Raw genomic sequence first — 23,749 nt, forward strand, 5'->3', positions numbered from 1 at the left:
CTCCAACCTACCATTCCTCTCAAAAACTCTTGAACGCATTGTAGCCAATCAAATTCACTGCCATCTCCCAACCAACCAGCTTTATGAACCCCTTCAGTCTGGATTTCGTCCTCACCACAGTACAGAAACTGCACTCATCAAAGTCCTCAATGACCTCCTCACTTCTGCTGACACTGGTTCCCTCAATATTCTCATTCTCCTCGACCTGAGTGCAGCCTTCGATACCGTGAGCCACAACATCCTGCTCACCCGACTCAGGGACATTGGTATTGAAGGTATTGCACTCAGATGGCTCCAGTCCTACCTCACTGAACGATCCCACTTCATCTCCCTCCCCAACCACTCCTCTGCCACAGCTTCAGTCACCCAAGGTGTTCCTCAAGGATCAGTACTTGGACCCCTCCTCTTCATCATTTACATCCTGCCCCTCGGTCAGATACTCCGCCACTTCAACCTGGACTTCCACTGCTATGCTGATGACACTCAGATCTACCTCAGCACCAAATCCCTCCATAACCCACCCCTTACCCACATCGATTCCTGTCTGACAGCTATTAAAACTTGGATGCAACATAACCTCCTCAAACTGAACAGCAACAAAACAGAACTCCTCCTAATTGGCTCAAAATCCACCCTCAGCAAGGTCACTAACATAACACTCACCATCGATGGCACCATTGTTTCCCCCTCCAATCAGGCACGCAACCTTGGCGTAATCTTTGACCCCACCCTCTCCCTCGAACCTCACATCCGCTAAACAGTCAAAACCTCATTTTTCCACCTCCGCAATATTGCAAAAATCCTACCCTCTCTCACCCGCCCCGCAGCCGAACGACTAATCCATGCCTTCATTTCCTCCCGCCTTGACTACTGCAACTCACTTCTTTACGGCATCAGCACTACATCCCTCAACAGACTCCAACGGGTTCAAAATGCAGCTGCACGTCTCCTCACACATACCAAATCATGGCATCACATCAGCCCAGTCCTCAAAGAGCTCCACTGGCTTCCTGTCTCCCATCGCATCAATTACAAAATGATGGTCCTCACCTACAAAGCACTCCACCATTTGGCCCCCCCTTATCTCACAAACCTTCTCACTCCTTATCAACCCCCACGGTACCTCAGATCCACCGCAGCCGGACTCCTATCCATTCCCACATCCACACTCTGTAGCTTTGGGGACAGAGCCTTCTCAGTGGCAGCTCCTAGGCTCTGGAATTCCCTCCCCCAAGATCTCCGTGACTCTGAGTCCCTCACAGTCTTTCAGTCCCGCCTCAAAACACATCTTTTCAACTCTGCCTACCCATAAGCCCCCCTCCTCTCAATCAATTTCCTCTTGACTGCCTTTTTATTTATTTTTACTATACTTACTTGTTTGCCTGTCCTTGTTTGTCTACCCTCCCTCATATTGTAAAGCGTCTTTGAGTCGTGAAAAGCGCTATATAAATAAAATGCATTATTATTATTATTATTATTACTGTATTTACGTTTATTTTTAGCCAGCAGTTTAAGATGCGCCTCAACGTCGCCCACTCTGGCCCCCGGAATGCATGTGACTGTGGAGGTTTCGGTCTCTAAATTCACGTGTCTCATAATAGAGCTAACAATAACCAGAGTTGGCTTCTCAGCGGGTGTCTCGCTGAGTGGGGAATATCTTTTAGATACGTGAACGGGTTGGTGGGGACCTGCGGGTTTCTCGTTATGCCCCTTCTGAACAGTCACCCAGTCTCCCTGCTGCTCGGGAGTTGCCAGGGGACGGCTAAGAGGAGCTACCTTTTGCCGGTCCGCACCGGCTAACATGGGCTTTACTGTAGCTGAGTTACTTTCTAAGATGCGGAGCCGGGCTTCTGTGGCCATGATTCCCGCCTCCAACCTAACAACTATACTACATTTAACACAGGTATCGGTACCAGTAAAGGAGGTAGGGAAGTAACCAAACATGAGACAGTTAGAGCAGGAAATAGCACCCGAGGGTGGGGAAAGAGCCATGGCTAGCTATCAAGCTAAAGTAGCTACCGTTAGCAAACCCGAAAAGAGTGTAGGCAACTGTGGAGTTACAGTCGCTAAGAGAAGGAGAGTTGTGAGTGCTTAAGCTGTAGTAACGTGTGATTACAACGTCAGGCAGTTGCCGTGATCAAGAGTTTTAAAACGATGCATTAAGTTTAAGATAATAAGCTATCAGCAACAGAACAGACACACGGGATACACGGAGATGACAACAACAACCGGAAGTTACAACATGCTTACCGCAATAGTGGTCCGTGTAGAAACAGCAGTGCCTGTCTTGTTTCCTCCTCTCCTTGCCTGTCTTGTTTCCTCCTCTCCTTGTCTGTCTTGTTTCCTCCTCTCCTCCCCTTCCTCCCCGCCTCCTCTCCTGTCATGTTTCCTCATCCACTTCTCTGTCCTGTTCTCCCTCTTCTCTCTCTCTTACAATGAGTCGCCCACACCTCCCAACATCTCTCCCCTTGTCCTCCCTAATTGATACTGACCCCCCCCCCCCCCTCTCTTGCTCTTCATATCTTATTCCTCCTCGGCCCCCTCCTCCCCCCGGTCTATATTTGCTGACAGTGCAGTTTTTTGTCTCCCCTCTGGCTCGCCTCCCGTCTCTCCCCCCGTCGCTCGGACTCCTCTGGGTGCAGAGGAGACTCGGGGGTCAAGCTGTCACCTTCACACAGCTGCAGACCCCCCACTCATCCTCCACTCCCCCATCCCTCTGCTTCAGTCTCTCTTTCAGCTCTTCATCCTGTATCATCTGGAAGAAAGGCCACAAAACAGCACAATGACTTTGAATAATAAAAAGCTTTTTGTAATGTGTATCACATATAAATAAAAATAGACATACAATTAGCATAGAATAGATAAAGAATATAAATTACATTAAAATCTAAAATAATATAATAGTGCCTTAAAAGGAGGACAGTGCAAATTCACAGTGTGATTACAACTCGTAATAATGGCACTGGGATGATATTGATAATATCATTGAAAAGGAATCTAACTTCGATACAACCAATGTTAATATCTAGGCCGTCTCCAATACCGAACTCCGGTGCTGATAAGGCTCCGGTCAACGGCTGTCCAATCTGTTTAGGACTAAACCCCCCAGAATCTACACGCAAGATCAAGGTAATCTTCTTAGGGGGGCGTTTACAGCGTGACCTCTAACACCATGCTGCCTGTCGTATCCCTATTTTAGGCACTCCAGCATCGGATGTCCGACCACTAGGATAGCAAAACGGAGTGTATAGTGTAGTAGGTGTTGGTGGGCTGGTAGAACCCCAGAGCAGTATCTAAACTGCCCCTGGAGGAGAATCCCTCTGTCGTTGGGTGACAGCTTCAGGACGCACAATCCCTAACCCCCAATTTTGATCCCCAGTTATACCAATCAAAACAATGCAAATGTAATATCAAACACAGCCAGAGTCAAACATTAATGTCACAGCAATGACACTACCAGCCAGAGTTAAATATTAATATTACAGCAGTGATATTACCACATCAGCAGAGCATATGTCATATTTCAACATTCATCAAAACCACCTCAACCACAGTAACCAATGTGGAACTATAGTTGAACCTTAGCAGAGTTTCTATTCCCCTTAAATTTAAATCCAAATTATCAACTAATGTCAGCCTTTTCCAGGGAAGGGTGTTCTTACCTCACTCTAAGACCAAGCAGATACAGTACCTTCAGAGACCACCACAGGAATTGGATCGAAATGTACAAAGTACAAACCGGTTTTATTAAGGTTTTAAAAAAAATATAGGATTTACAAGAATCCAAAAAAATAACAAAAGACAAAAAGTCACAATACAAAAGTGTGACGACCCCTGCCTTGAGGTCTCCTGTGGGGTGTATGGCCCTTTTATGTTCCTCCTCTGCTTGTTCCCGCGCTGATTGAGGACACCTGATTCACTGATTGAGGACACCTGACGGCTGGCACCGGAGGATTAAGAGGCCTGAGCCAGAGCCTCGAGGTCTCTCCCCCCAGAGGACCGGACCTCGGAGAGCAGCGTTGTTTATTCTTTTTTTGCTTTGCCCTTTTGTTTGTTTTCGGCCACATTGAGTTTTGCCAAATAAATACTTTTTCTTATACATATTCTTGTCCTTCCCACGCTTTTTGTTATGGCCATGAGCCAGGCCATGACAAAAGCAACAGGTTCACAAGTCAAATGTCCTCAAAAAGCTGTCTAAAAGAGCCCAAACCCAGGCCCAGGGCTTGGGCCTCAGAATAGTTCCTCCAAGTCTAAAAAAGCTTGAAAAAGCCCAAAAAGCCCCCCTTTCTCTTCACACATAATCTTTTATAGTATAGTCTTTTCTATCTTTGAGGGAGAAGGAGGTCACATATGTTCAATTTTTACCTAATGAACAATTAAAAATGTAAAGTTAAAATAAAACAAATAAAGATATATGCAATATATATAATATGCAATTTTAACAAGAGGGAATATGAACATTTTTCATGAAAGCAGAACACATTGTCAATGTCATATTGACTGCAGAATCAAGTTTTTTTCTTTAAACATTTAATTACAAATATGCAAACTTTATACTTAATTAATAAATTTATTAACAGAGACTTATTTTAATAAATTAACAGAGACTGCCTCTCTGAAGAACCAGCCCCTTACCGTGGTAGAGAGGTTTGTGTGCCCTGATGAACTTGGGGGCTGTGTTGTCTGGAACCTTGTGTTCCTGGTAGGGTCTCCCATGGCAAATTGGTCTCAGGCAAGGGGCCAGACTAAGATTGGTTCACAAGACCTCATGAAAGACGACACACGAAGTGAGGATACCCGGCCCGGAGGAAGCCCGGGTTCCCCTTCTGGAGCCAGGCCCGGAAGGAGGACTCGTCGGCGAGCGTCTGGTGGCCGGGCTTGCCACGGAGCCCGGCCGGGCACAGCCCGAAAAGGCGACGTGGGCAACACCTCCGCTTCACCGTCCCGCGGGCCCACCACCTACGGGAAACAGCGATGGGGTCGGGTGCGCTGCCAGAAGGGTGGCAGTGAAGGCAGAGGGTCTCGACGGACCAGACCCGGGCGACAGAAGCTGGCTTTGGGGACGTGGAACGTCACCTCTCTGGGGGGGAAGGAGTCGGAGCTTGTGCGGGAGGTGGAGCGTTACCAGTTGGATCTGGTTGGGCTCACCTCTACGCACAGCGTCGGCTCTGGAACCTTACTTCTGGATAGGGGTTGGACTCTATTCTGCTCCGGAGTTGCTCAAGGTGTGAGGCGCCGGGCGGGTGTGGGGATACTCACAAGTCCCCGGTTGGGTGCTTCGTTGTTGGAGTCTACCCCAGTGGACGAGAGGGTTGCCTCCCTACGCCTGCGGGTTATGGGGGGGAAAACTCTGACTGTTGTGTGTGCTTATGCACCCAACAGCAGTTCAGAGTATACAGCCTTCTTGGAGACCCTGGAAAGAGTCCTGTATGGGGCTCCTGAAGGGGACTCTTTAATCTTGCTGGGAGACTTCAACGCACATGTGGGCAATGATGGAGACACTTGGAGGGGAGTGATTGGGAGGAACGGCCCCCCTGATCTGAACCGGAGTGGTGGTTTGTTACTGGACTTCTGTGCTAGTCATGGATTGGCCCTAACAAACACCATGTTCGAACATAAGGATGCTCATAAGTGTACGTGGTACCAGAGCACCCTAGGCAGAAGGTCCATGATCGATTTCGTTATCGTATCATCGGACGTGAGGCCGTATGTTTTGGACACTCGGGTAAAGAGAGGGGCGGAGTTGTCAACTGATCACCATCTGGTGGTGAGTTGGGTCGAGTGGCGGGGGAAGCCTCTGGATAGACCTGGTAAGCCCAAACGTGTAGTTCGGGTGAACTGGGAACGTCTGGAGGAGGCCCAAGTTCAGGAGGCCTTCAACTCACACCTCCGGCGGAGCTTTTCGGCCATTCCTGTGGAGGTTGGGGACATTGAACCAGAGTGGTCGGTGTTCAAAGCCTCTATTGTCGAAGCCGCGGCGGGGAACTGTGGTCTCAAGGTCCTAGGTGCCTCAAGGAGCGGTAACCCTCGAACCTCCTGGTGGACACCGGTGGTCAGGGAAGCCGTCCGACTGAAGAAGGAGGCCTTCAGGGATTTGTTATCCCAGGGGACTCCCGAGGCAGTTGCAAGGTACCGACAGGCCCGAAGGGCAGCAGCCTCAGCCCTGGCCGAGGCAAAGCAGCGGGTGTGGGAGAAGTTCGGAGAAGACATGGAAAAAGACTTTCGGGCGGCACCAAAGTTGTTCTGGAAAACTGTCCGACACCTCAGGAGGGGGAAGCAGGGAACCATCCAAGCTGTGTACAGTAAGGATGGGACGTTGTTGACCTCAACTGATGGAGTGTTAGGGCGGTGGAAGGAGCACTTTGAGGAACTCCTGAACCCGACAACTCAGCCCTCTATGTTAGAGGCAGAGCTGGAGTATGACGGGGGGTCGACACCAATCTCCCGGGGGGAGGTCACTGAGGTCGTCAAACAACTTCACAGTTGCAAAGCCCCGGGGGTGGAGGAGATCCGCCCAGAAATGCTGAAGGCTCTGGGTGTTGAGGGACTGTCATGGTTGACACGTCTCATCAACGTTGCGTGGAAGTCGGAAACAGTACCGAAGGAGTGGCAGACCGGGGTGGTGGTTCCCTTTTTAAAAAGGGGGATCAGAGGGTGTGTGCCAATTACAGAGGCATCACACTACTCAGCCTCCCCGGGAAAGTTTACTCTAAGGTACTCGAAAGGAGGGTCAGGCCGATTGTCGAACCTCAGATTGAGGAGGAACAATGCGGATTCCGTCCTGGTCGTGGAACGACGGATCAGCTTTTTACTCTCGCAAGGATGCTGGAGGGGGCCTGGGAGTACGCTTATCCAGTCTACATGTGTTTTGTAGACTTGGAGAAGGCGTATGACCGGGTTCCCAGGGAGTCACTGTGGGAGGTGCTGCGGGAGTATGGGGTGAGGGGGTCTCTACTCAGGGCCATCCAATCTCTGTACTCCCAAAGCGAGAGCTGTGTCCGGGTCCTCGGCAGTAAGTCGGACCCATTTCAGGTGAGGGTTGGCCTCCGCCAGGGCTGCACTTTGTCGCCAATCCTGTTTGTAATATACATGGATCGGATTTCGAGGCGTAGTCGTGGGGGAGGGGGTCTGCAGTTCGGTGGACTAAGGATTGCACCACTGCTTTTTGCAGATGATGTGGTTCTGATGGCTTCATCGGTCTGCGACCTTTAGCACTCACTGGATCGGTTCGCAACCGAGTGTGAAGCGGCTGGGATGAGGATCAGCACCTCCAAATTTGAGGCCATGGTTTTCAGCAGGAAACCGATGGACTGTCCACTCCAAGTAGGGAATGAGTCCTTACCCCAAGTGAAGGAGTTCAAGTATCTAGGGGTCTTGTTCTCGAGTGAGGGAACAATGGAGCGTGAGATGGGTCGGAGAATCGGAGCAGCGGGAGCGGTACTGCAGTCTCTTTACCGCACCGTTGTGACGAAAAGGGAGCTGAGCCAGAAGGCAAAGCTCTCTGTCTACCGCGCCATTTTCGTTCCTGCCCTTACCTATTGTCATGAAGGATGGGTCATGACCGAAAGAACGAGATCGCGGGTACAAGCGGCCGAGATGGGTTTTCTCCGCAGGGTGGCTGGTGTCTCCCTTAGGGATAAGGTGAGAAGTTCGGTCATCCGGGAGGGACTCGGAGTTGAACCGCTCCTCCTTCGCGTCGAAAGGAGCCAGTTGAGGTGGTTCGGGCACCTAGTTAGGATGCCACCTGGGCGCCTCCCTAGGGAGGTGTTCCAGGCACGTCCAGCTGGGAAGAGACCAAGGGGTAGACCTAGAACCAGATGGAGGGATTATATCTCTTCTCTGGCCTGGGAGCGCCTTGGGATCCCCCAGTCAGAGCTGGTTGATGTGGCCAGGGAAAAGAAAGTTTGGGGCTCTCTGCTGGAACTGCTACCTCCGCGACCCGACCACGGATAAGCGGGAGAAGATGGATGGATGGATGGATGGATCACATTATATAATACATATTTCTTAATTTAAGCTCCAGTATATATGAATATGTTTGGTGTGTTTTTTAGGTATATTTGTTATTGACCGAGTAAACGCTTTTATTTTGAAAGCAGTTTTTACAGGTCTCTACCATGCATAGGGTATTCGCGCACCGCAATACAACGTGCGGGCTGGCTTGACTGTGTTTTCCGAAGTGGTGACTGGTTTGACAACAGTCTGTTTACCCAGTGTTTCCTGACATGAAACGTTTTATTTCACCTTGCTATCTGTTTTTAACGTATATTAAAAACGGGGACATTTCCGGGGACAGTTTCAACCGGGGACAGTCCCCGTTTGTATTGGCCTGTCCCCGGAAAACGGGGACGTCTGGTCACCCTAAGCTATGTGCAACTCAAGGCATATGCTCGAACGGGAGCTGCCTGGACGCTGCAATCATGTTGCACGCACTATCCGTGCTGAGTGTGCTGACTTTTCGTACAATGTCCCACTGTCTGGCGACCTGCATAAAGTGAAGTGCTCGGCGCAGTTGTCTTCGAAATGTCACTCCTCTGTTTTCATTGAAACAGCTCCTTATATCCGTTAGCGCAGCTAGCTAGCACCAGATGCTAACAACAACAACAATACACGTAAGGTGTGCACGTTCACGTGTCTCTCGCTCGCTCGCGTCACACATACAGGACTGTCTCAGAAAATTAGAATATTGTGATAAAGTTCTTTATGTTCTGTAATGCAATTAAAAAAACAAAAATGTCATACATTCTGGATTCATTACAAATCAACTGAAATATTGCAAGCCTTTTATTATTTTAATATTGCTGATTATGGCATACAGCTTAAGAAAACTCAAATATCCTATCTCTAAATATTAGAATATCATGAAAAAGTATACTAGTAGGGTGTTCAACGAATCACTTGAATCGTCTAATTAACTCGAAACACCTGCAAGGGTTTCCTGAGCCTTGAAAAACACTCAGCTTGGTTCAGTAAACTAAATCACAAGTATGGGGAAGACTGCTGATCTGACTGCTGTCCAGAGGACCGTCATTGACACCCTCCATCAGGAGGGTAAGACACAAAAAGAAATTTCTCAAAGAGCAAGCTGTTCACAGAGTGCAGTTTCAAAGCACATCCACAAAAAGTCTGTTGGAAGGGGGAAATGTGGCAGGAAACGCTGCACAACCAAGAGAGATGACCGCAGCCTTAACAGCATTGTGAAGAAGAGTCGCTTCCAGAATTTGGGGGAGCTTCAAAGACAGTGGACTGAAGCTGGAGTCCAGGTATCAAAAGTCACTGTTCACAGACGTGTCCGGGAAATGGGCTACAATAGCCGTATTCCCATGGTCAAGCCACTTCTGAACTCAAGACAACGGAAGAGGCGTCTGACTTGGGCTAAGGAAAAGAAGCACTGGACAGTTGCACAGTGGTCCAAAGTCCTCTTTTCAGACGAAAGCAAGTTTTGTATTTCATTTGGAAGTCAAGGCGCCAGAGTCTGGTGAAAGGCTGGAGAGGAGCAAAATCCAAGTTGCTTGAAATCCAGTGTGAAGTTCCCACAGTCAGCGATGGTTTGGGGAGCCATGTCAGCTGCTGGTGTTGGTCCACTGTGTTTCATCAAGCCCAGAGTAAATGCAGCTGTGTACCAAGAGATTTTAGAGCACTACATGCTTCCGTCTGCTGAAAAGCTCTATGGAGATGAGGAATTCATTTTCCAGCATGATCTGGCACCTGCCCACAGTGCCAAAACCACCAGTAACTGGTGTACTGACCATGGCATTACTGTCCTCGATTGGCCTGCAAATTCCCCTGACCTGAACCCCATAGAGAATATGTGGGGTATTGTGAAGAAGAAGCTGAAAGACACCAGACCCAACAATGCTAATGAGCTAAAGGCCGCTATTGAAGCATCCTGGGCATCCATAACACCTCAGCAATGCCACAGGCTGATTGCCTCCATGCCACGCCGCATTGATGCAGTAATCCGTGCAAAAGGATTCCCAACCAAGTACTGAGTGCATTAATGGACATTTTCAAATGTTTGATTGTGTTTTGCTGTTATAAATCTTTTTTTTTTACTTGGTCTGAGGAACTATTCTAATTTTTTGAGATAGGATTTTTGAGTTTTCTTAAGCTGTATGCCATAATCAGCAATATTAAAACAATAAAAGGCTTGCAATATTTCAGTTGATTTGTAATGAATCCAGAATGTATGACATTTTTGTTTTTTTAATTGCATTACAGAAAATAAAGAACTTTATCACAATATTCTAATTTTCTGAGACAGTCCTGTACACACACCCTCCCTACACACACCCTCCCGTTCCTCCCGATGGCCAGTCGGTGCCTGCCTGTGAGCGGGGAAGTGTGGTCTGCGAGCGGCAGGAGCAGGGCTGTCAGCATCAGCTTGTAGATGGAATTTTAAACTCGATGCGCTCTGAAACTACGGGGCGGCGGAGGACCAAAAATACACATGAGTTAATCGCGTTAAAATAATTAGTGGCGTTAACTTTTATTAACTTGACAGCCCAAGTAAAAACACACAGGATTTCTACACGGGAGCCACAATAGCGTTTTTAGATGTACGCACACTTTGAAAAGGTAACAAGCAATCTTTCTTCGAACCAATCATGTTTCACTCAACATAACCATTGTTGCGGGAGGGAATTTGTTAACATAGTTTTCATTTACCATGACTTATTTCTTTATTTAACCTCAACTTTTCTAATTTCTTTGACTAAATCTTCACTTCACATAGAGTTGTCGGTTCAGAAATAATCACATTAAATACCTGACATTCTCTCCATCCCTCCCCTCTGCTCTTCATCCATCATCACCCTCCTGACTGTCCTCAGGGATAAGTGCATGTCCCTAACTCTGAAACACCCTGACACGCTTTATACAGACACCTCTTTCTCCTACATGATTTATTCCACCTGGAATCCATTTCTCTATTAACATATGTGGCTCTTTGACCTCTGGGGAGGTCACGGTACACGGGACACTTGGATAAAGGATGTGTAGTTTGCTCCGTTTGAGCTCAGTTAGAAATCTCTGCTCGATTTGCACTGAGACAAATATTATCTTCTATCAGGATTATTCTACCAGGAGTGAGATTCGGAGAGATTTCACTATGTTAGTTTGTAATTTGGATGCAAATACTTTGGACAGGGAAGATTTAGTTTCAGTTCAGTGTAATGTGAACACACACTGCACTGTGTGAATCTTCAAAAAGTGAGATATTAGCTATTGTCTCTTGCTTAGTTGAAGCAGGTGTCTTCAGCATTTACATTATGTGTAGGAACTCTATTATCAACCAATAGAAACACCACCCGTTTTTTATATCAGCCTGTAGTTATCAATCCCCTCGTATATTTGATCGGAAGCCTCAGTGTGGTGCAAATTCACCACGTCCTATACTGATTGTCTACATTATTAAGTATGGTTTCCATCTCAACGGGAATTAAAGGTTGTATATTCCTATTTTATGCTACTTTATACTTCAATATATAACACAAATATAGATAAACATTTTGACATACAGTGTATTTAAAGGTTAAGATAACCAGCAGCAGTTTACAAAGTAATACAAATGAGTACTTTCACTTTTGGTACTTTAAGTATATTTTGATGCCAATACTTTTCTACTTTTAAGTACGATTTTTAATGCAAAATTATTTGTTTTTCCACCTCTGTCAACAGCACCACATCCATGCCACACTCAGCAACACTTATTTTCTCTCTTTTATTCATCGGACCAGTCCTTCCTTCATTCAGTTGGTGGGTTTAAGAGGACATGGTCCCTTCCAATTGGTAGGTTTTCATTCTGAAACACCAACATGTGACCTTGAGCAGAGTGAGAACCTTTTAAAGTAAAGACAAAGCTTGAGCGGTCCTGCAGTTAAAGAGTGGGGGGCTGCGCCTGGATCATATGCAGTATTTTCAAATGCAGGAACTGTATATCTGTTCATACAAGGACACAGGTTGACAGTGTATCACTATTGTACACATTGATACAGCAGGTCTCCCTCTAAAAAGAGATCAATGATCTCAAGGGATACACCTGGGTAAATAAAGGCTTGAAATGAAATGAAAATTGATGTTTTGTATCTTTATTTTCTTATAGACAATACTTCAATTTTAGTTTTTTTTTTTATTGCATTTTGCACTTTGAAATGGAAGAAAAATAAGATGAACCTTTATTTATCCCCGGAGGGGGGAAATTCAGTTTCCACTCTATTTTAAGTTTATAGGTGAGAACATGCATTACTTGTCATACTTTTTGTACATGCTTTTATTGGCCTGATCGGGACGTGAACCTGCGACCCTTCGGTCCCAAGGCCAAGTCCCTACAGACCAGAATATTAACATTTTACCATGAAGTTGCATGAATAAATGTTTACCTGCCAAACAGATATTCAGTCAATATAACTCCACTTCTCCAGATTATTTAGTACATCTAACTTATTTTTGCTCATATACTTGGCAAATAAAAAAAGTACATTAAATGAAACCCATCACATTTTAACTGTTCTTTTTGTCTTTTGATTTAATGCATTTTAAGTTAAGTTGTTGCTTTATATTAAATGTCAATATAACATAGTGCCACATTTCTTATGTAGCCATTGGTCACATATTTCTTAGTTAGGAGTCTCTATGGCTCAAGTTTGATGTTGAGTTCTATACACAAGTTATTGAGCCGTTTCCGCTCTACATCCTGAACTCCTCCCTTCGATGCAATGCACTTCCGTTTTGGCGGACTGGGTTTGTTTTGCTAGCTAACTCCGTTGTGCCGACAAAGCACTGATATCGCAGAGACAAAGAGGATATAACAATTACAACATGAAGAAAAGTGGTTCGGGAACTACGTGTGCGGTAGTTGGTTGCAATCACTCGAGAAAGCACCTGAACGAGTGGTTAGATAGAGAGTGCTACGACCACAAACCAGCACCCAGCACCCAGCCATGTTGTTCATTAAATACAGATAAACACAACAAATACTGCATGCATTGTATTTTTTAATATTATATATGAATATTTTCATAGTGATGTAATTGTGTGGGCTGCTTTTATATTTTAATTTGTAATACCTGTTAGGATTAAACATGTGATCTTTCTTGTTGAAGCCATTTCTTTAGTTTCCTCTAAACAATTAATTCATTCAGTGTTATTTATGTACAGTATGAGCTTAATATGAATGATGAACTGTGTTAAAAGAAATTGTAGCACTCTAAGGAACATATGAAATGCAATAATGCAATAACAGTGCAATAATGAAATTAAATTACATCAAACTTTATTTTCACTCAAACAGTACAGGCACATATGATATATTGCACAGCATAAAGAGATCATGTAAATTGTGCATTATGTAAACAACAGACAACTGTTGGCTCCTGTGGGCATGACCTAAATAAGGCAGTTTATTTTGGTTTTAAAATGCTGAGATATTTACTGCAGAACTGTAACCTTCCCTCAACAAAATCGTCAACAATTTTCGGGAGCATGTGGGCAAAGTAGAATGTGCGCAGCCTTATGATATGCCCCTGGACAAAGTCTTGGTCGTAGGGTACTTCGATTTCTAGGTGCTCATTTTTGTTCCAGATCACCAACTTGGAGTGCTGAAGCCCTGTGCAGTGCATCCCAATTTGTACCTGCATATAGTAGCCTTTTGGACCATTGCAGGCAATATGGTAATCTATCCTATTTCCGTTTGCCACAGTTGTGATTTCACAGTTCTTTGTTGCCAAAAATTCTGCAAGTGACTTGTTTCCCAACACAGGTGATTTGATCTCCAACAGAATGTCTTTGTTTATCACTCCATCGGGAGATGCTGCAAGCCACGGATCCTTGTCGCACACCACTAAGCCTTTGGTTTCAATGCTGTTGCCCAGAGTTTCCAAATAGTCCCTTGCAAGTTCCTCCCCCTCCGCTCCTTGACGGGTTGCAGCATTGCCACGGAAGGATGGGTGTAAGTGTTCTGACAAAAACTTGTCGGGCGCCGTGGTTGAGCGAATGGGCACCTTTCTAGCTGTGCTCGCTGTGATGCGCACTCTCCGCGCATCATGCCAGACCTGTTCTTTGCTCTGTGCTTTTGTAACCTTCTCGATCTCCTCAAGCCGGGCTGTGGACATGTTAATGTACTTATCATAGAAGGTTCTGCATTTTACACAAGCCAGTGGTATGTGGTGCTCATCATGGGTTAGGAGATGGAGGTGTGGACATGGTGTTGGCTCGGTGATGGAAGAGGTATCAGCATTAAAGCAGAACTGCAGGAGGCTATTCCCAGGGCAATTGAAAAGTTCTGCCATTGGTGAGGCAAGTGTGTTCTTCCTCCACTCTTCATGAGTCCTAAAGAGTGTCACCTCCTGTGCCGGTTCTGGAGTGGTAGAGGATGGCTGTGAAGTTGGTGGCGGCTGGTAGAGATCCTTCCTGTTGTGTCGTTTGAAGCGCACATACTTCATCTTCCTCTGACCAGCATTTCTTTTAGACCCAGCATTCCACTGGTTCTGTCTGTCTGTGCAGGCAAGCCCGGTTTTCCCCTGTCTCACAGCATTTTCTACCTAGAGAGATAGAGTAAAAACAGTGCATAGATATTATAATGGGTTCACTGCAAACATGTCATATGATATAATACATCATGGCATACACACACTTTGCACTCTAGCCAAGTAGCCTATGATGTAGTTCGGATACCAACAACAAAAGACATAGGCCTAGGCTACAATGGTCAAATAATCTAGTTACCTTCCACAGGATCGCAGCTGAGTGGGAACAAGATCTCCCTGGTCCAGCAACACACGTACATCCCGCAGTTTTGACTTCTCCAGCTTCAGTTACCAGCACCCAAGCATTATGCCACGCATTGTTCAAACACTGGCTAGGCTCTACCTTTGCTTTTAGATAAACAAAACGATCATGTTTGTATGACATGACACAACCAACTTTGTTGCTGTGCAAATATTGATATGCCTCGGAGGCCTTCAGACTGTCCATTGCTTTTCCATCTATTGCCATGGATTGAACGAAGTAGGAGCAAATTTTGCTGTACGTTATGCTGGGCCACGTCGTCATGTTATCCTCCCAGTTTTGCACTGAATTCGGGTGGGGGAGAGTAACGCCATCTCCAGTCAAAGAAGTAGAATCGTGTTCCCAAGCTAGCATCACTGTTAGCATCGAAATCGCTGTGTTTACACCAGTGCCCGTCTGACTGTTTACACCGGTTTACACCGACAGATGCTGTGCAAAAGACTTCCGGCGGAAATGAAGTGCATTTGTGTAGGGTTATGGCGCTACCCGTGGTTTGTCGCGTAAACTTGTCTATATTTCACTGAGTTATGGCTCTGAGAGAGAGTACAGAAACAAATTGTTACAAAAAACCCCACCAATTACAGATATAGCACTTCATTTCAGACTCTTGCTTACAGCTTCCTGCCTACCACCTGCCTAAAACCAGTATAGAGGAATGTTAAACCCTCCCACTATTTGCCAGATTTTCAATTTCAGGTTTTAACCAGGAGATGGCGCTTCATTCACAAATACAGAAAGACAAGTTTCATGGACTTTCAGTTGTGTTTTGAAGAGCATTTGAACACATCAATATTTTAGATACTATCCTAAAGTATATCTAATGTTGTAATTCAATAATATATAGTCTTTATATATTAAATAATCATAATAATAATGTAAATGTTTACATTACACTTCTTTATTTGTTATGCTCATACTTTTACCTTTACAATCGTTTGCTTTAATATGCAGTATATTTGTTGTATATTTTTGTGTTTGCTTCCTCCTGCTCCCTTTCGGACACATACTGTATGATTTATTATTATTATTATTATTATTATTAATATGAAGATATTATTAAGATAAGATAAGATGTCTTTATTGATTGAACATTTTAGTTTAGAATGTGCTGTCCCACGGTAATTCAGAAGGCTCACAGGTCACATTCCGACCATTATTTAAAACAATAGGTGCTTTCACACCGTCTACAGTTTGATTTGTATAGAGGGAGCTCTGTGGCTGAATGGCCAGCGATTAGGTGCGGCGCATTTATCATAGGTGATCAGAGCTAACTGCCTGCCGTCAGATTTCATTTAAAAAACAGATCTGATTTTAAGACTACTTCAGCGCTCATAAAGAATGATAAGAATAAATATAATGCGTATTGAACTAGTTTCATTAATTAGTGAGTTTATTTAACACTAGAACCACCAATCGGGTCAATTTGTGTGATGTGTGTTGTGTGTGTGCAATGTAACTTTTTTTCAATAAAATATTAAAGTCTCCCAGTCCGTGACTTTTCCTGAAATTGTGTTATGTAGCACCCTATGTTGTTAAAAATTGCATTCTAATAGCGGGATTTGACGGGTTTAGATAGGCCTATACAAAAACCTCTGGCAGTTCTAGTGTTAAGGTAATTAGGTACAGTAGAAGTCCTTTTTTATCAGTAACGAATTTAGCAGTTGAACATAAAAGTCAACTAACTGAGGGTCACGACAGTGTTGTGTCTAACTGTAAGCTTGTCACTCAGAGTTACCTACAGTTAATTTAGCTGCTGGAGAAGAAAGATCAGGGGGGGAGAGAGCTGTGGTTGATGGGCCATTAGTTGTGTAAATACACAGCTGAGAGCTGCCGTTTCATTCAGACTGTTTAAAAAACGGTAATAACGGACTATTTTTCTTAGCGGATGCATGTCAATTTAAATCAACACATACAACTATTGTTTAAATCAATAAAAACCTTTTTCTAAATCCATAAAAGCATTTAATAACAACGGAGTATTTTTCAAGATCAAGATCCCTCCGCTACGCTTTGGGATCCTGATTTGCCGACGAGGCTCCATTAAAATATAAATATTTTTAGTGAATTACTGAGTTTAGGCACGTTAATAACGTTTTAATGAAGTTGAATACAGTATATTCATATTTGTCAGGGATTTCATGTCATTTCATGTAGATCTGCAATACAAATATTTTTGGGGTATGGGGGGGTCTGGGACCCGGAGTAATCTGCGGCCGTGAGCTGTTATGTGCCATCATGACACGCATGGTGTTCTTTTTTTATATATTATAATGAAGTGCGAGCTGTGTGCTCGAGTCTTCCTGCCTGTCGGCTCTGCTCATGGATGTATAATAAGGCTCTGCTGCTCCGAGATGATGGTCTAGCTTCAGCAGCTACATTACCTACGGGTGCGTTCGTTAATATTAACTGTGCGTCCGGAGTCACTGTGGCAGACTGGACCGCTGGTGAACAGCTGTTAGAACGGGCCGTTCAGGTGTTCAGAGCAGAGCTCCCTGTCGGAGCGGCAGAGCGTGATGTGAACTGAAAAGTTTTTCTGTGGCAATGTTATTTAAGGAATCGTTGAGCTAGCTAGCTAGCATACATTGTCACTATCTGCTAACGTTAGCTTTAGCCTTCTATTTCCAATAGTTTTTTTCATAGGCTATAAACAGAGGTGGTATAAGTATATATATATTGTACTTGAGTAAAAGTAGAAGTACTCAGATCTTGTAATTGAGTAAAAGTAGAAGTACTCAGGTCTTGTACTTGAGTAAAAGTAGAAGTACTGTTAAATATGTTCTTTATTCTCGCGTCCAGGAGAGAAGCTTTAAAATGAGACTAAATGGAGTCTCTGAAAAGATTCAAATGGGATACTTTAATTAAAAAAGGCGCGGTAGTGTTACAGACAGAATATTGTTCCGGCAGAAAACAGCTGTGATCTGGTTCTCCTGAGCAAGAAGAAGACAGCGGATCTCTCCTCCGGCGCTGCTATATATATATCCTCTGCTGGCTCCTCCCCGCCAGCCGGCTCACCTCGTCTCCAATGTCCGTTATTGCATTTAAACAGAGGATAGGTTCTTTTCACATTCAATATATGCTTAACACGCCGTTTCTCCTCATATTCTCTTTCATCACTTTTCATTTAACACATTCTAAACGCTGTAATCAATACTCTAAACAATACTTCTCGGCTCGTTTGGTTTCCGGTCATTCCGGATGTTGCCACATGCTACTCTCGTCTGTAAACAATAATGTATTCAAATAAACTGTACTTTCATTTAATATTCAACATGGTAGTATCTCGACATCTATCGTTGTAGTGTTAAATCAGTAGGTTTCGGTTTTCACCACACCAAGTCATTTCGCTTCTCAATTCATCTCTAGGAAATCGTATATTAGCCACATGCTACATGCTAACCGTAGATGAAGGATTTTCAGAATAAAAGCTTAACTGCTTGTGCACAAGAATTTCTGGTTTTTCAGTATAAAAGAGCGTTTAAACTGACGGTATGTTTAAGCTACATTATACCATCAAAACATTGATTTTAATTTCTAACAGTCCCTCCTTACACACCTAAAAGGTGTGTATAATACTGAAATCAATGAGTTCTTCATCTGAACTTCGCATAGTACATATCTCATATTACAAACATACAATCTAAATGGAATGGTTCAATAGGCTTAACTTTACAAAAATACAAAATAAATTATTTGCCTGGTTCAAACCTAAAAGTTGTCCCTTGTGTATAACTTCTAGTGTTTGCATTCAATATCATTCTTCAAAATAGCAGCAATGGCTTGGTATCAGAATATTTCTTCCTCCCTCCTTTCACAGAAACCGTTCTCATACCACACTCAGTGTTAAGGCACTTGTTTTTACAAAGTGAAAAGAAACAAACCATTTTAGAATAGCAATGATTTATACAACATGAAATCTACCATATTAGAATAGTATAAAATAATAAAGTCAAATAAAATGGACTATCTTAGAATAGTGTAAAATTAATTGGAATAATAAAAATATTAAAAATATACTATCTTGGAATAGTATGAAGTAAATTGAAATGGATTCACTCCATTTTAATTTTGCTCACTTCTTCACATGATTTCATCATTTAAAGAATCACATCGGCTGGACATTCATTGATCAATCTCAACTCCGAACATCCGTATCATTTAACCTAACTCATCATTGTCATCCACATCTGTATACGGGGTGGGTCGTCTTGTTCTGCTAGCATTTGTAACCGTCTCCTCCTGAGAAATTTACCCTCCCTCCTTTCATACCATTTAAGGTATGAAAGTAATATGTTCTCTAGAAGGGGCCGTCGTGATCAATCGGTACGTTCTACTCTGGGGTACGGCATTCTAGACAGTCATTTCTGGGAGAAGCTTTTGGTCAGTTACAACAGTTGTAGAGTTTCATCACTTAAAAGTTCCTACTCAGTACCTTTGGGTGGTCTGTTCTAATGCAGTGATAGAGTCCCTGAAATGGTGTGAAAACTTGTGGAATATCAATAACTCATTATACTAATTTATTTTCAATTATGGTCTACTTAAATAACTATGCTAACCCCTTTTACAGTGTGTGGAACCTTGGGTGCCCGAGCATGTGATAATTACTCCCTCCTTTAACAAGGATTTTAAAAACAGAAGTCATTTCATTAATGGTTTGTAGTTTAATTCAGGAATTTACACCTATGGCAGATATGTTTCTCCTTTAAATAACATCTCTAAATGTCAGGTCATCTGGTGAATGGATGACCTTTAGGAGCTGGTGGCGCTTGTCTTTTAAAACTCATACTCTGGTGCCGTGCGCTCCCTCTGAAGCTGCAAGTAAGATTTAAAACATCTGCAGGGTGGGTTGAGCGACCCCTTCTCCCTAAACGATGTTTGTTGTAACAAATATGTACCATCACAATGAGTGATCCAAGGCCCCGCATGTATTACTCCCAACTACATTAGTTATTTTTTTTTAAATTAAACTTTGCTTTCGCTCTTTGCCCAGTGTCATTTTAAAACTCTACATCTTGGACGAAAAACAAATGTTATTTCCACCTTAATCTTCCCTCCTGAGGTAATAACCATGCTACAATGGAGAAATCAATACTCTAGATTGGAATACCATATTTGGCTTGGTACTAGCTCTACCTTTAACATTTTCCATACAAATAAAGATTTGTCTGCTTTTATAGAGTGGTTACTAAAACCATCCCTTTAAACTGTAGGTCTATACTGTAACAAGTTCAATCTTCCCCAAATTCACACATGAATAAAAAAACTCTTAAAGAATAATTTGTTCATATGATGAAAAGATTGAATAATATGTTCTACCCTCAGTGTGTTTTTAGGGTTATTTAATAGTTTCCTCTTTTTTACTTTATAAATTCACCAATTGATTAATTCATGGCTAATAAATCGTTTTCTTTACGTATTTCTCGTTGGTGAATAAGTGTGTTTATGTGTAAACTCACTCACTCCCGTTTTCCTTCTCTCCCCCTCTGGTTGTCAAGCCACGACCCCCTCACATTCTGCCGGACCATGCCAACTCCTCCGTTCTTTCCTCTCCTCCGTCCACCTTCTCCTCAGTCCATCTGCTCTTGGATCCTTCCGCTGTAACTCTTTTCAGTGTCCCATCTGCTTTGCTTTTCATCTCCTCCTTTACAGTCTCTACTTTGTTGCATGGAGGGCGTATTCCGCTCTCATGTCCCACACTCTGCTCTTGTGCCCAAATCTTGTGGCTCAGCTTGGAACTTCATGTCCTGTGGGGGACCGATGAGAGTGTGCCTTTTTATGTCACCTGGTTTTGGTTCTTGGTGCCTCAGGTGGAGATAGTTCTGGATGCAGCGTTGGAGTTGTTGGTTCAGCTCTGCTTCTCTGTCTGTTCTATGGAGGAGGAGGAGTCTTCCGTGGTGAGGTCTTTTGTCTGCTTGGACGATGGGGTCGTAGCGGTCTGACAGGCGGAGAGAGAGAGAGAGAGAGATCTCGGGACACATTATCTATAGTTAATTCTAACACACTGAGGTAAAATAAATCCAACCTTTTCCACTCTATTTTCCTAATCTTACTATCCATCTTAGTTGTTAAATGTCATCTAAACACAATTCATGTCTACTAATAATTTTACCATATCCCTAAACATTGCCTTCACCCACTGTAACATGTTTATTCCAATTAACTCTTTCAGGAAACCATTTTCTTCTATACATTTAAATACATAGATGTTTCAAGCACCACATATTTCACACACTATAAAGGAACGTCTCCATATTTTCTCCATCACTTTAAATCTCACTGTTATTTAGAACCTTAGTAACTTTTGTGACTGGACATATCTGCAATGTCGCCACTATCTGCTGGGGAATCTTGTTCATAGAGTTTGTACGTACAAAGCTGTACTTGTGGGTTAGTAGCCTGTGTCTAACAATCATTTTCAATAATTGTGCTCAGGTCACCGATCGGTTGTTCATAGCTTAACAGGGGGTGTTTCTGGTACAGACTAAAACATGGATCCAGTGTATTTAGAGATTCCCCTAATCTGTAAATCCCCATCACTTACATATCCCAATCACTTAAACCCATCTCATCATTTGATACTAGAACTGCATATAAGGGGGTGAATCATCTTGATTATAACCGCCTCTTGTTTGGGACCGAGTATTTCTAACTCCTCCTCTTGTTGCTCAGCTGATCTTTTGGCTCTGGGGATAAGTGAAAGTCTCTGAAACACAGCTGGAGTCTTGTTAGTGATGTGGGCATTCTATGAGTGAACTAATGGATCCATGTCTTACATAATATTGTACTCCCCTTCCAACCAGAAAGGTGCCAAGTGTAATGAGCACAATCAACAATGCTATTCTGACTCTTATCCCTAGGGGACCCCACAATTGGTTTGGCTTTGTTCTTGTCATCATCTCTATTTTATCCCTGGTTGTGTCCGTTACAGAATTTAAATAATGAGTACAAAAATAACATAACAAATTGGACTCTTTTTACAGATGTAAAACAAAAAATAGGTTTTCACATTAATGTACAATCTATAAACAATTTGTCTTTTGAGCTGTTTCTATCTTTATCTTATTTCTATTTATTGTTTTGTTCCAGCTCTGCCAAATCAGTCCTAACTCCCAATAATGTTCTGGAAGTTGCCAGTGAAGGGTGACAATGTGTGAGGTGGTGTCAATTTGCTCCTTTTTCTTTACCTTTAAACCGGAGCGCGTGTGAAGTTTGTTACAACCTTTCACGCTTCCGTCCACCGGGGATGAGCCCACTGTCTTTTGTGAACCTTCACCCTCACCCATTCACCTGGCCGAACAGGAGTCTCTTCTGGTGTCTCTGTAGTTTTCCTAGCCTGCTGTGTAGACAAAACTTGCATAATATTACTCAGAGTTCTGACATATTCATCCACTTCTATTTGTCTAATATCTCAAACTGGACCACTCCCTCCTTGGAGAAGGCCCGAGCTTCGGCATACCTCTTGTTGACTACATGTTATTATTTATTAACTACAACGTCACTGAAATCAACATATCTGTATAATCATGACACTCCCTCCTTTGAGCATAAAATGCTCAATTAATATTGCAATGATTACCCTATTCTGAACAGGACATGTAAAACCCATAACGTTGCATTAAAGAAACATAACTTCTCCGTGTACCCACAAGGGGTACAAAAATATCGTATGATTTATGGTTTTCTGATGGTATAAATGCATATTCACTATAAAAAAAATCAGCAATTAGCACTTCTAATAGTTTACTTGTTTCAATAATGGCTTTTGTAATGGTATTATGCATCATCGTTGCTGCGAAAAACAATACCCCTGGTGTCGCTAATGCGTCTCAATAATTCTAGGATTAGAGGATTGGTTGACACTGCTGAACTAACATATGATAAAATAATATTTCTCCAAACTGGAGGGAAAATATGAACTATTCTCTCAGAGAGTGACCTGCATGAAGGGCTGGTGCCCCTCACTCAAATGAGATATTGCCTTACGCACAACACCACAAATCAGTAAAGTCACTCAAGAATAAATAAATAAAGACTGATTCTTGAAACTGTTGTAAAAACCCTACAACTTCTTCATCCAAGCTCTTAATCAGTGTTATGTTATTTAATCTGCAGCTCACGCCTTAAAACAGACACTTCAGACCGATTATAAAATTGTGTTTATGAGAAAAATGTAATCTGACTCCATAAATCAAATAATTGTTTGATTAAAAACTGCACTTCTGGCTAAGAATAAATGAAGTTCCCCTTTAAACACAGCCCCGGTCTTCTGACGGGGTCTATCTATGTACTGGCTGGAAAATGTTGGGCCAGTCTCTGTCGCTCCGTCACTGTTCTCCCGTTAACAGTCACTCTCTAGTTCAGCTGGGTTCTTGTTGACTTCTTCACTGGTTTGAGACAAGCGACCCTATCGGACACCTCCCTTTGTAGCCAGACTTCACCACAGCAGAATCGAGTTTCTGTTTTCAGGTCTGGACAGCTTCACGTCAGGTGTATCGCCGCCCCTTGCATATTTTGGGTGGAAGCCCGTCTTCTTGACCTCACTAGTTGTGTGGACACAATAGTTTTCTGTGTGGGGGAACAACATCACTCGTAATGTATTTTCCTTCTCATAATTACAAAAATAGTCTCCTAAATGTTCTACTCTGCTACTTCTAATCTGTGGATGCTCTGTGTAAATGCAATATTCTACTCACTATCTTTTAAATAACATTCAACCTCTCCCTCCTGTGGTGACATATGTGGCTCTATGTAGCTGGATTTCCAAATACTCTAGTGCTGAAGATGCATCACCTGATGGTCTGGTCTGTTGATTGCCACAGAATAGGTGATTCCGTCGCCAACCATTCTGTGTTCAATGCAGTCTTTATCATTGGACCCAATGATCTGGACTCAGCTCCTATGGTCATGGCGAGTGTGACATGAGGAACAGCTTCTTCAGATAAATTGTACCATTGTTTTTGTTCTG

At 43.3% G+C, this 23,749-nt stretch overlaps 2 protein-coding genes across 3 annotated transcripts in view; one reads left to right on the plus strand and one right to left on the minus strand.

Annotated features, from left to right (window-relative positions):
- LOC307022751 (glutamate receptor ionotropic, kainate 5-like) overlaps positions 1 to 23,749 on the plus strand; it is a gene marked incomplete at its 3' end in the record, with an annotated part of 608,764 nt that overhangs the window by 257,995 nt on the left and 327,020 nt on the right. The window lies entirely within an intron of this gene.
- LOC307022650 (uncharacterized protein) lies at positions 13,252 to 15,321 on the minus strand. 2 transcript variants are annotated; one of them, XM_079655492.1, is made up of 2 exons: positions 14,725 to 15,321; positions 13,252 to 14,536 (listed from the first exon to the last, which is right to left on the minus strand). In XM_079655492.1, the coding sequence occupies exons 1-2, from the start codon at positions 14,783 to 14,785 to the stop codon at positions 13,401 to 13,403; spliced, it is 1,197 nt and encodes a 398-aa protein (XP_079511618.1). In that variant the 5' UTR covers positions 14,786 to 15,321; the 3' UTR covers positions 13,252 to 13,400. The 2 variants fall into 2 exon arrangements, with proteins under 2 accessions (XP_079511618.1, XP_079511617.1); XM_079655491.1 differs by having other exon boundaries at positions 13,252 to 14,540.

This window comes from Notothenia rossii, assembly GCF_949606895.1.
Source record: "Notothenia rossii genome assembly, chromosome: 10".
Classification (NCBI taxonomy): Eukaryota; Metazoa; Chordata; class Actinopteri; order Perciformes; family Nototheniidae; genus Notothenia; species Notothenia rossii.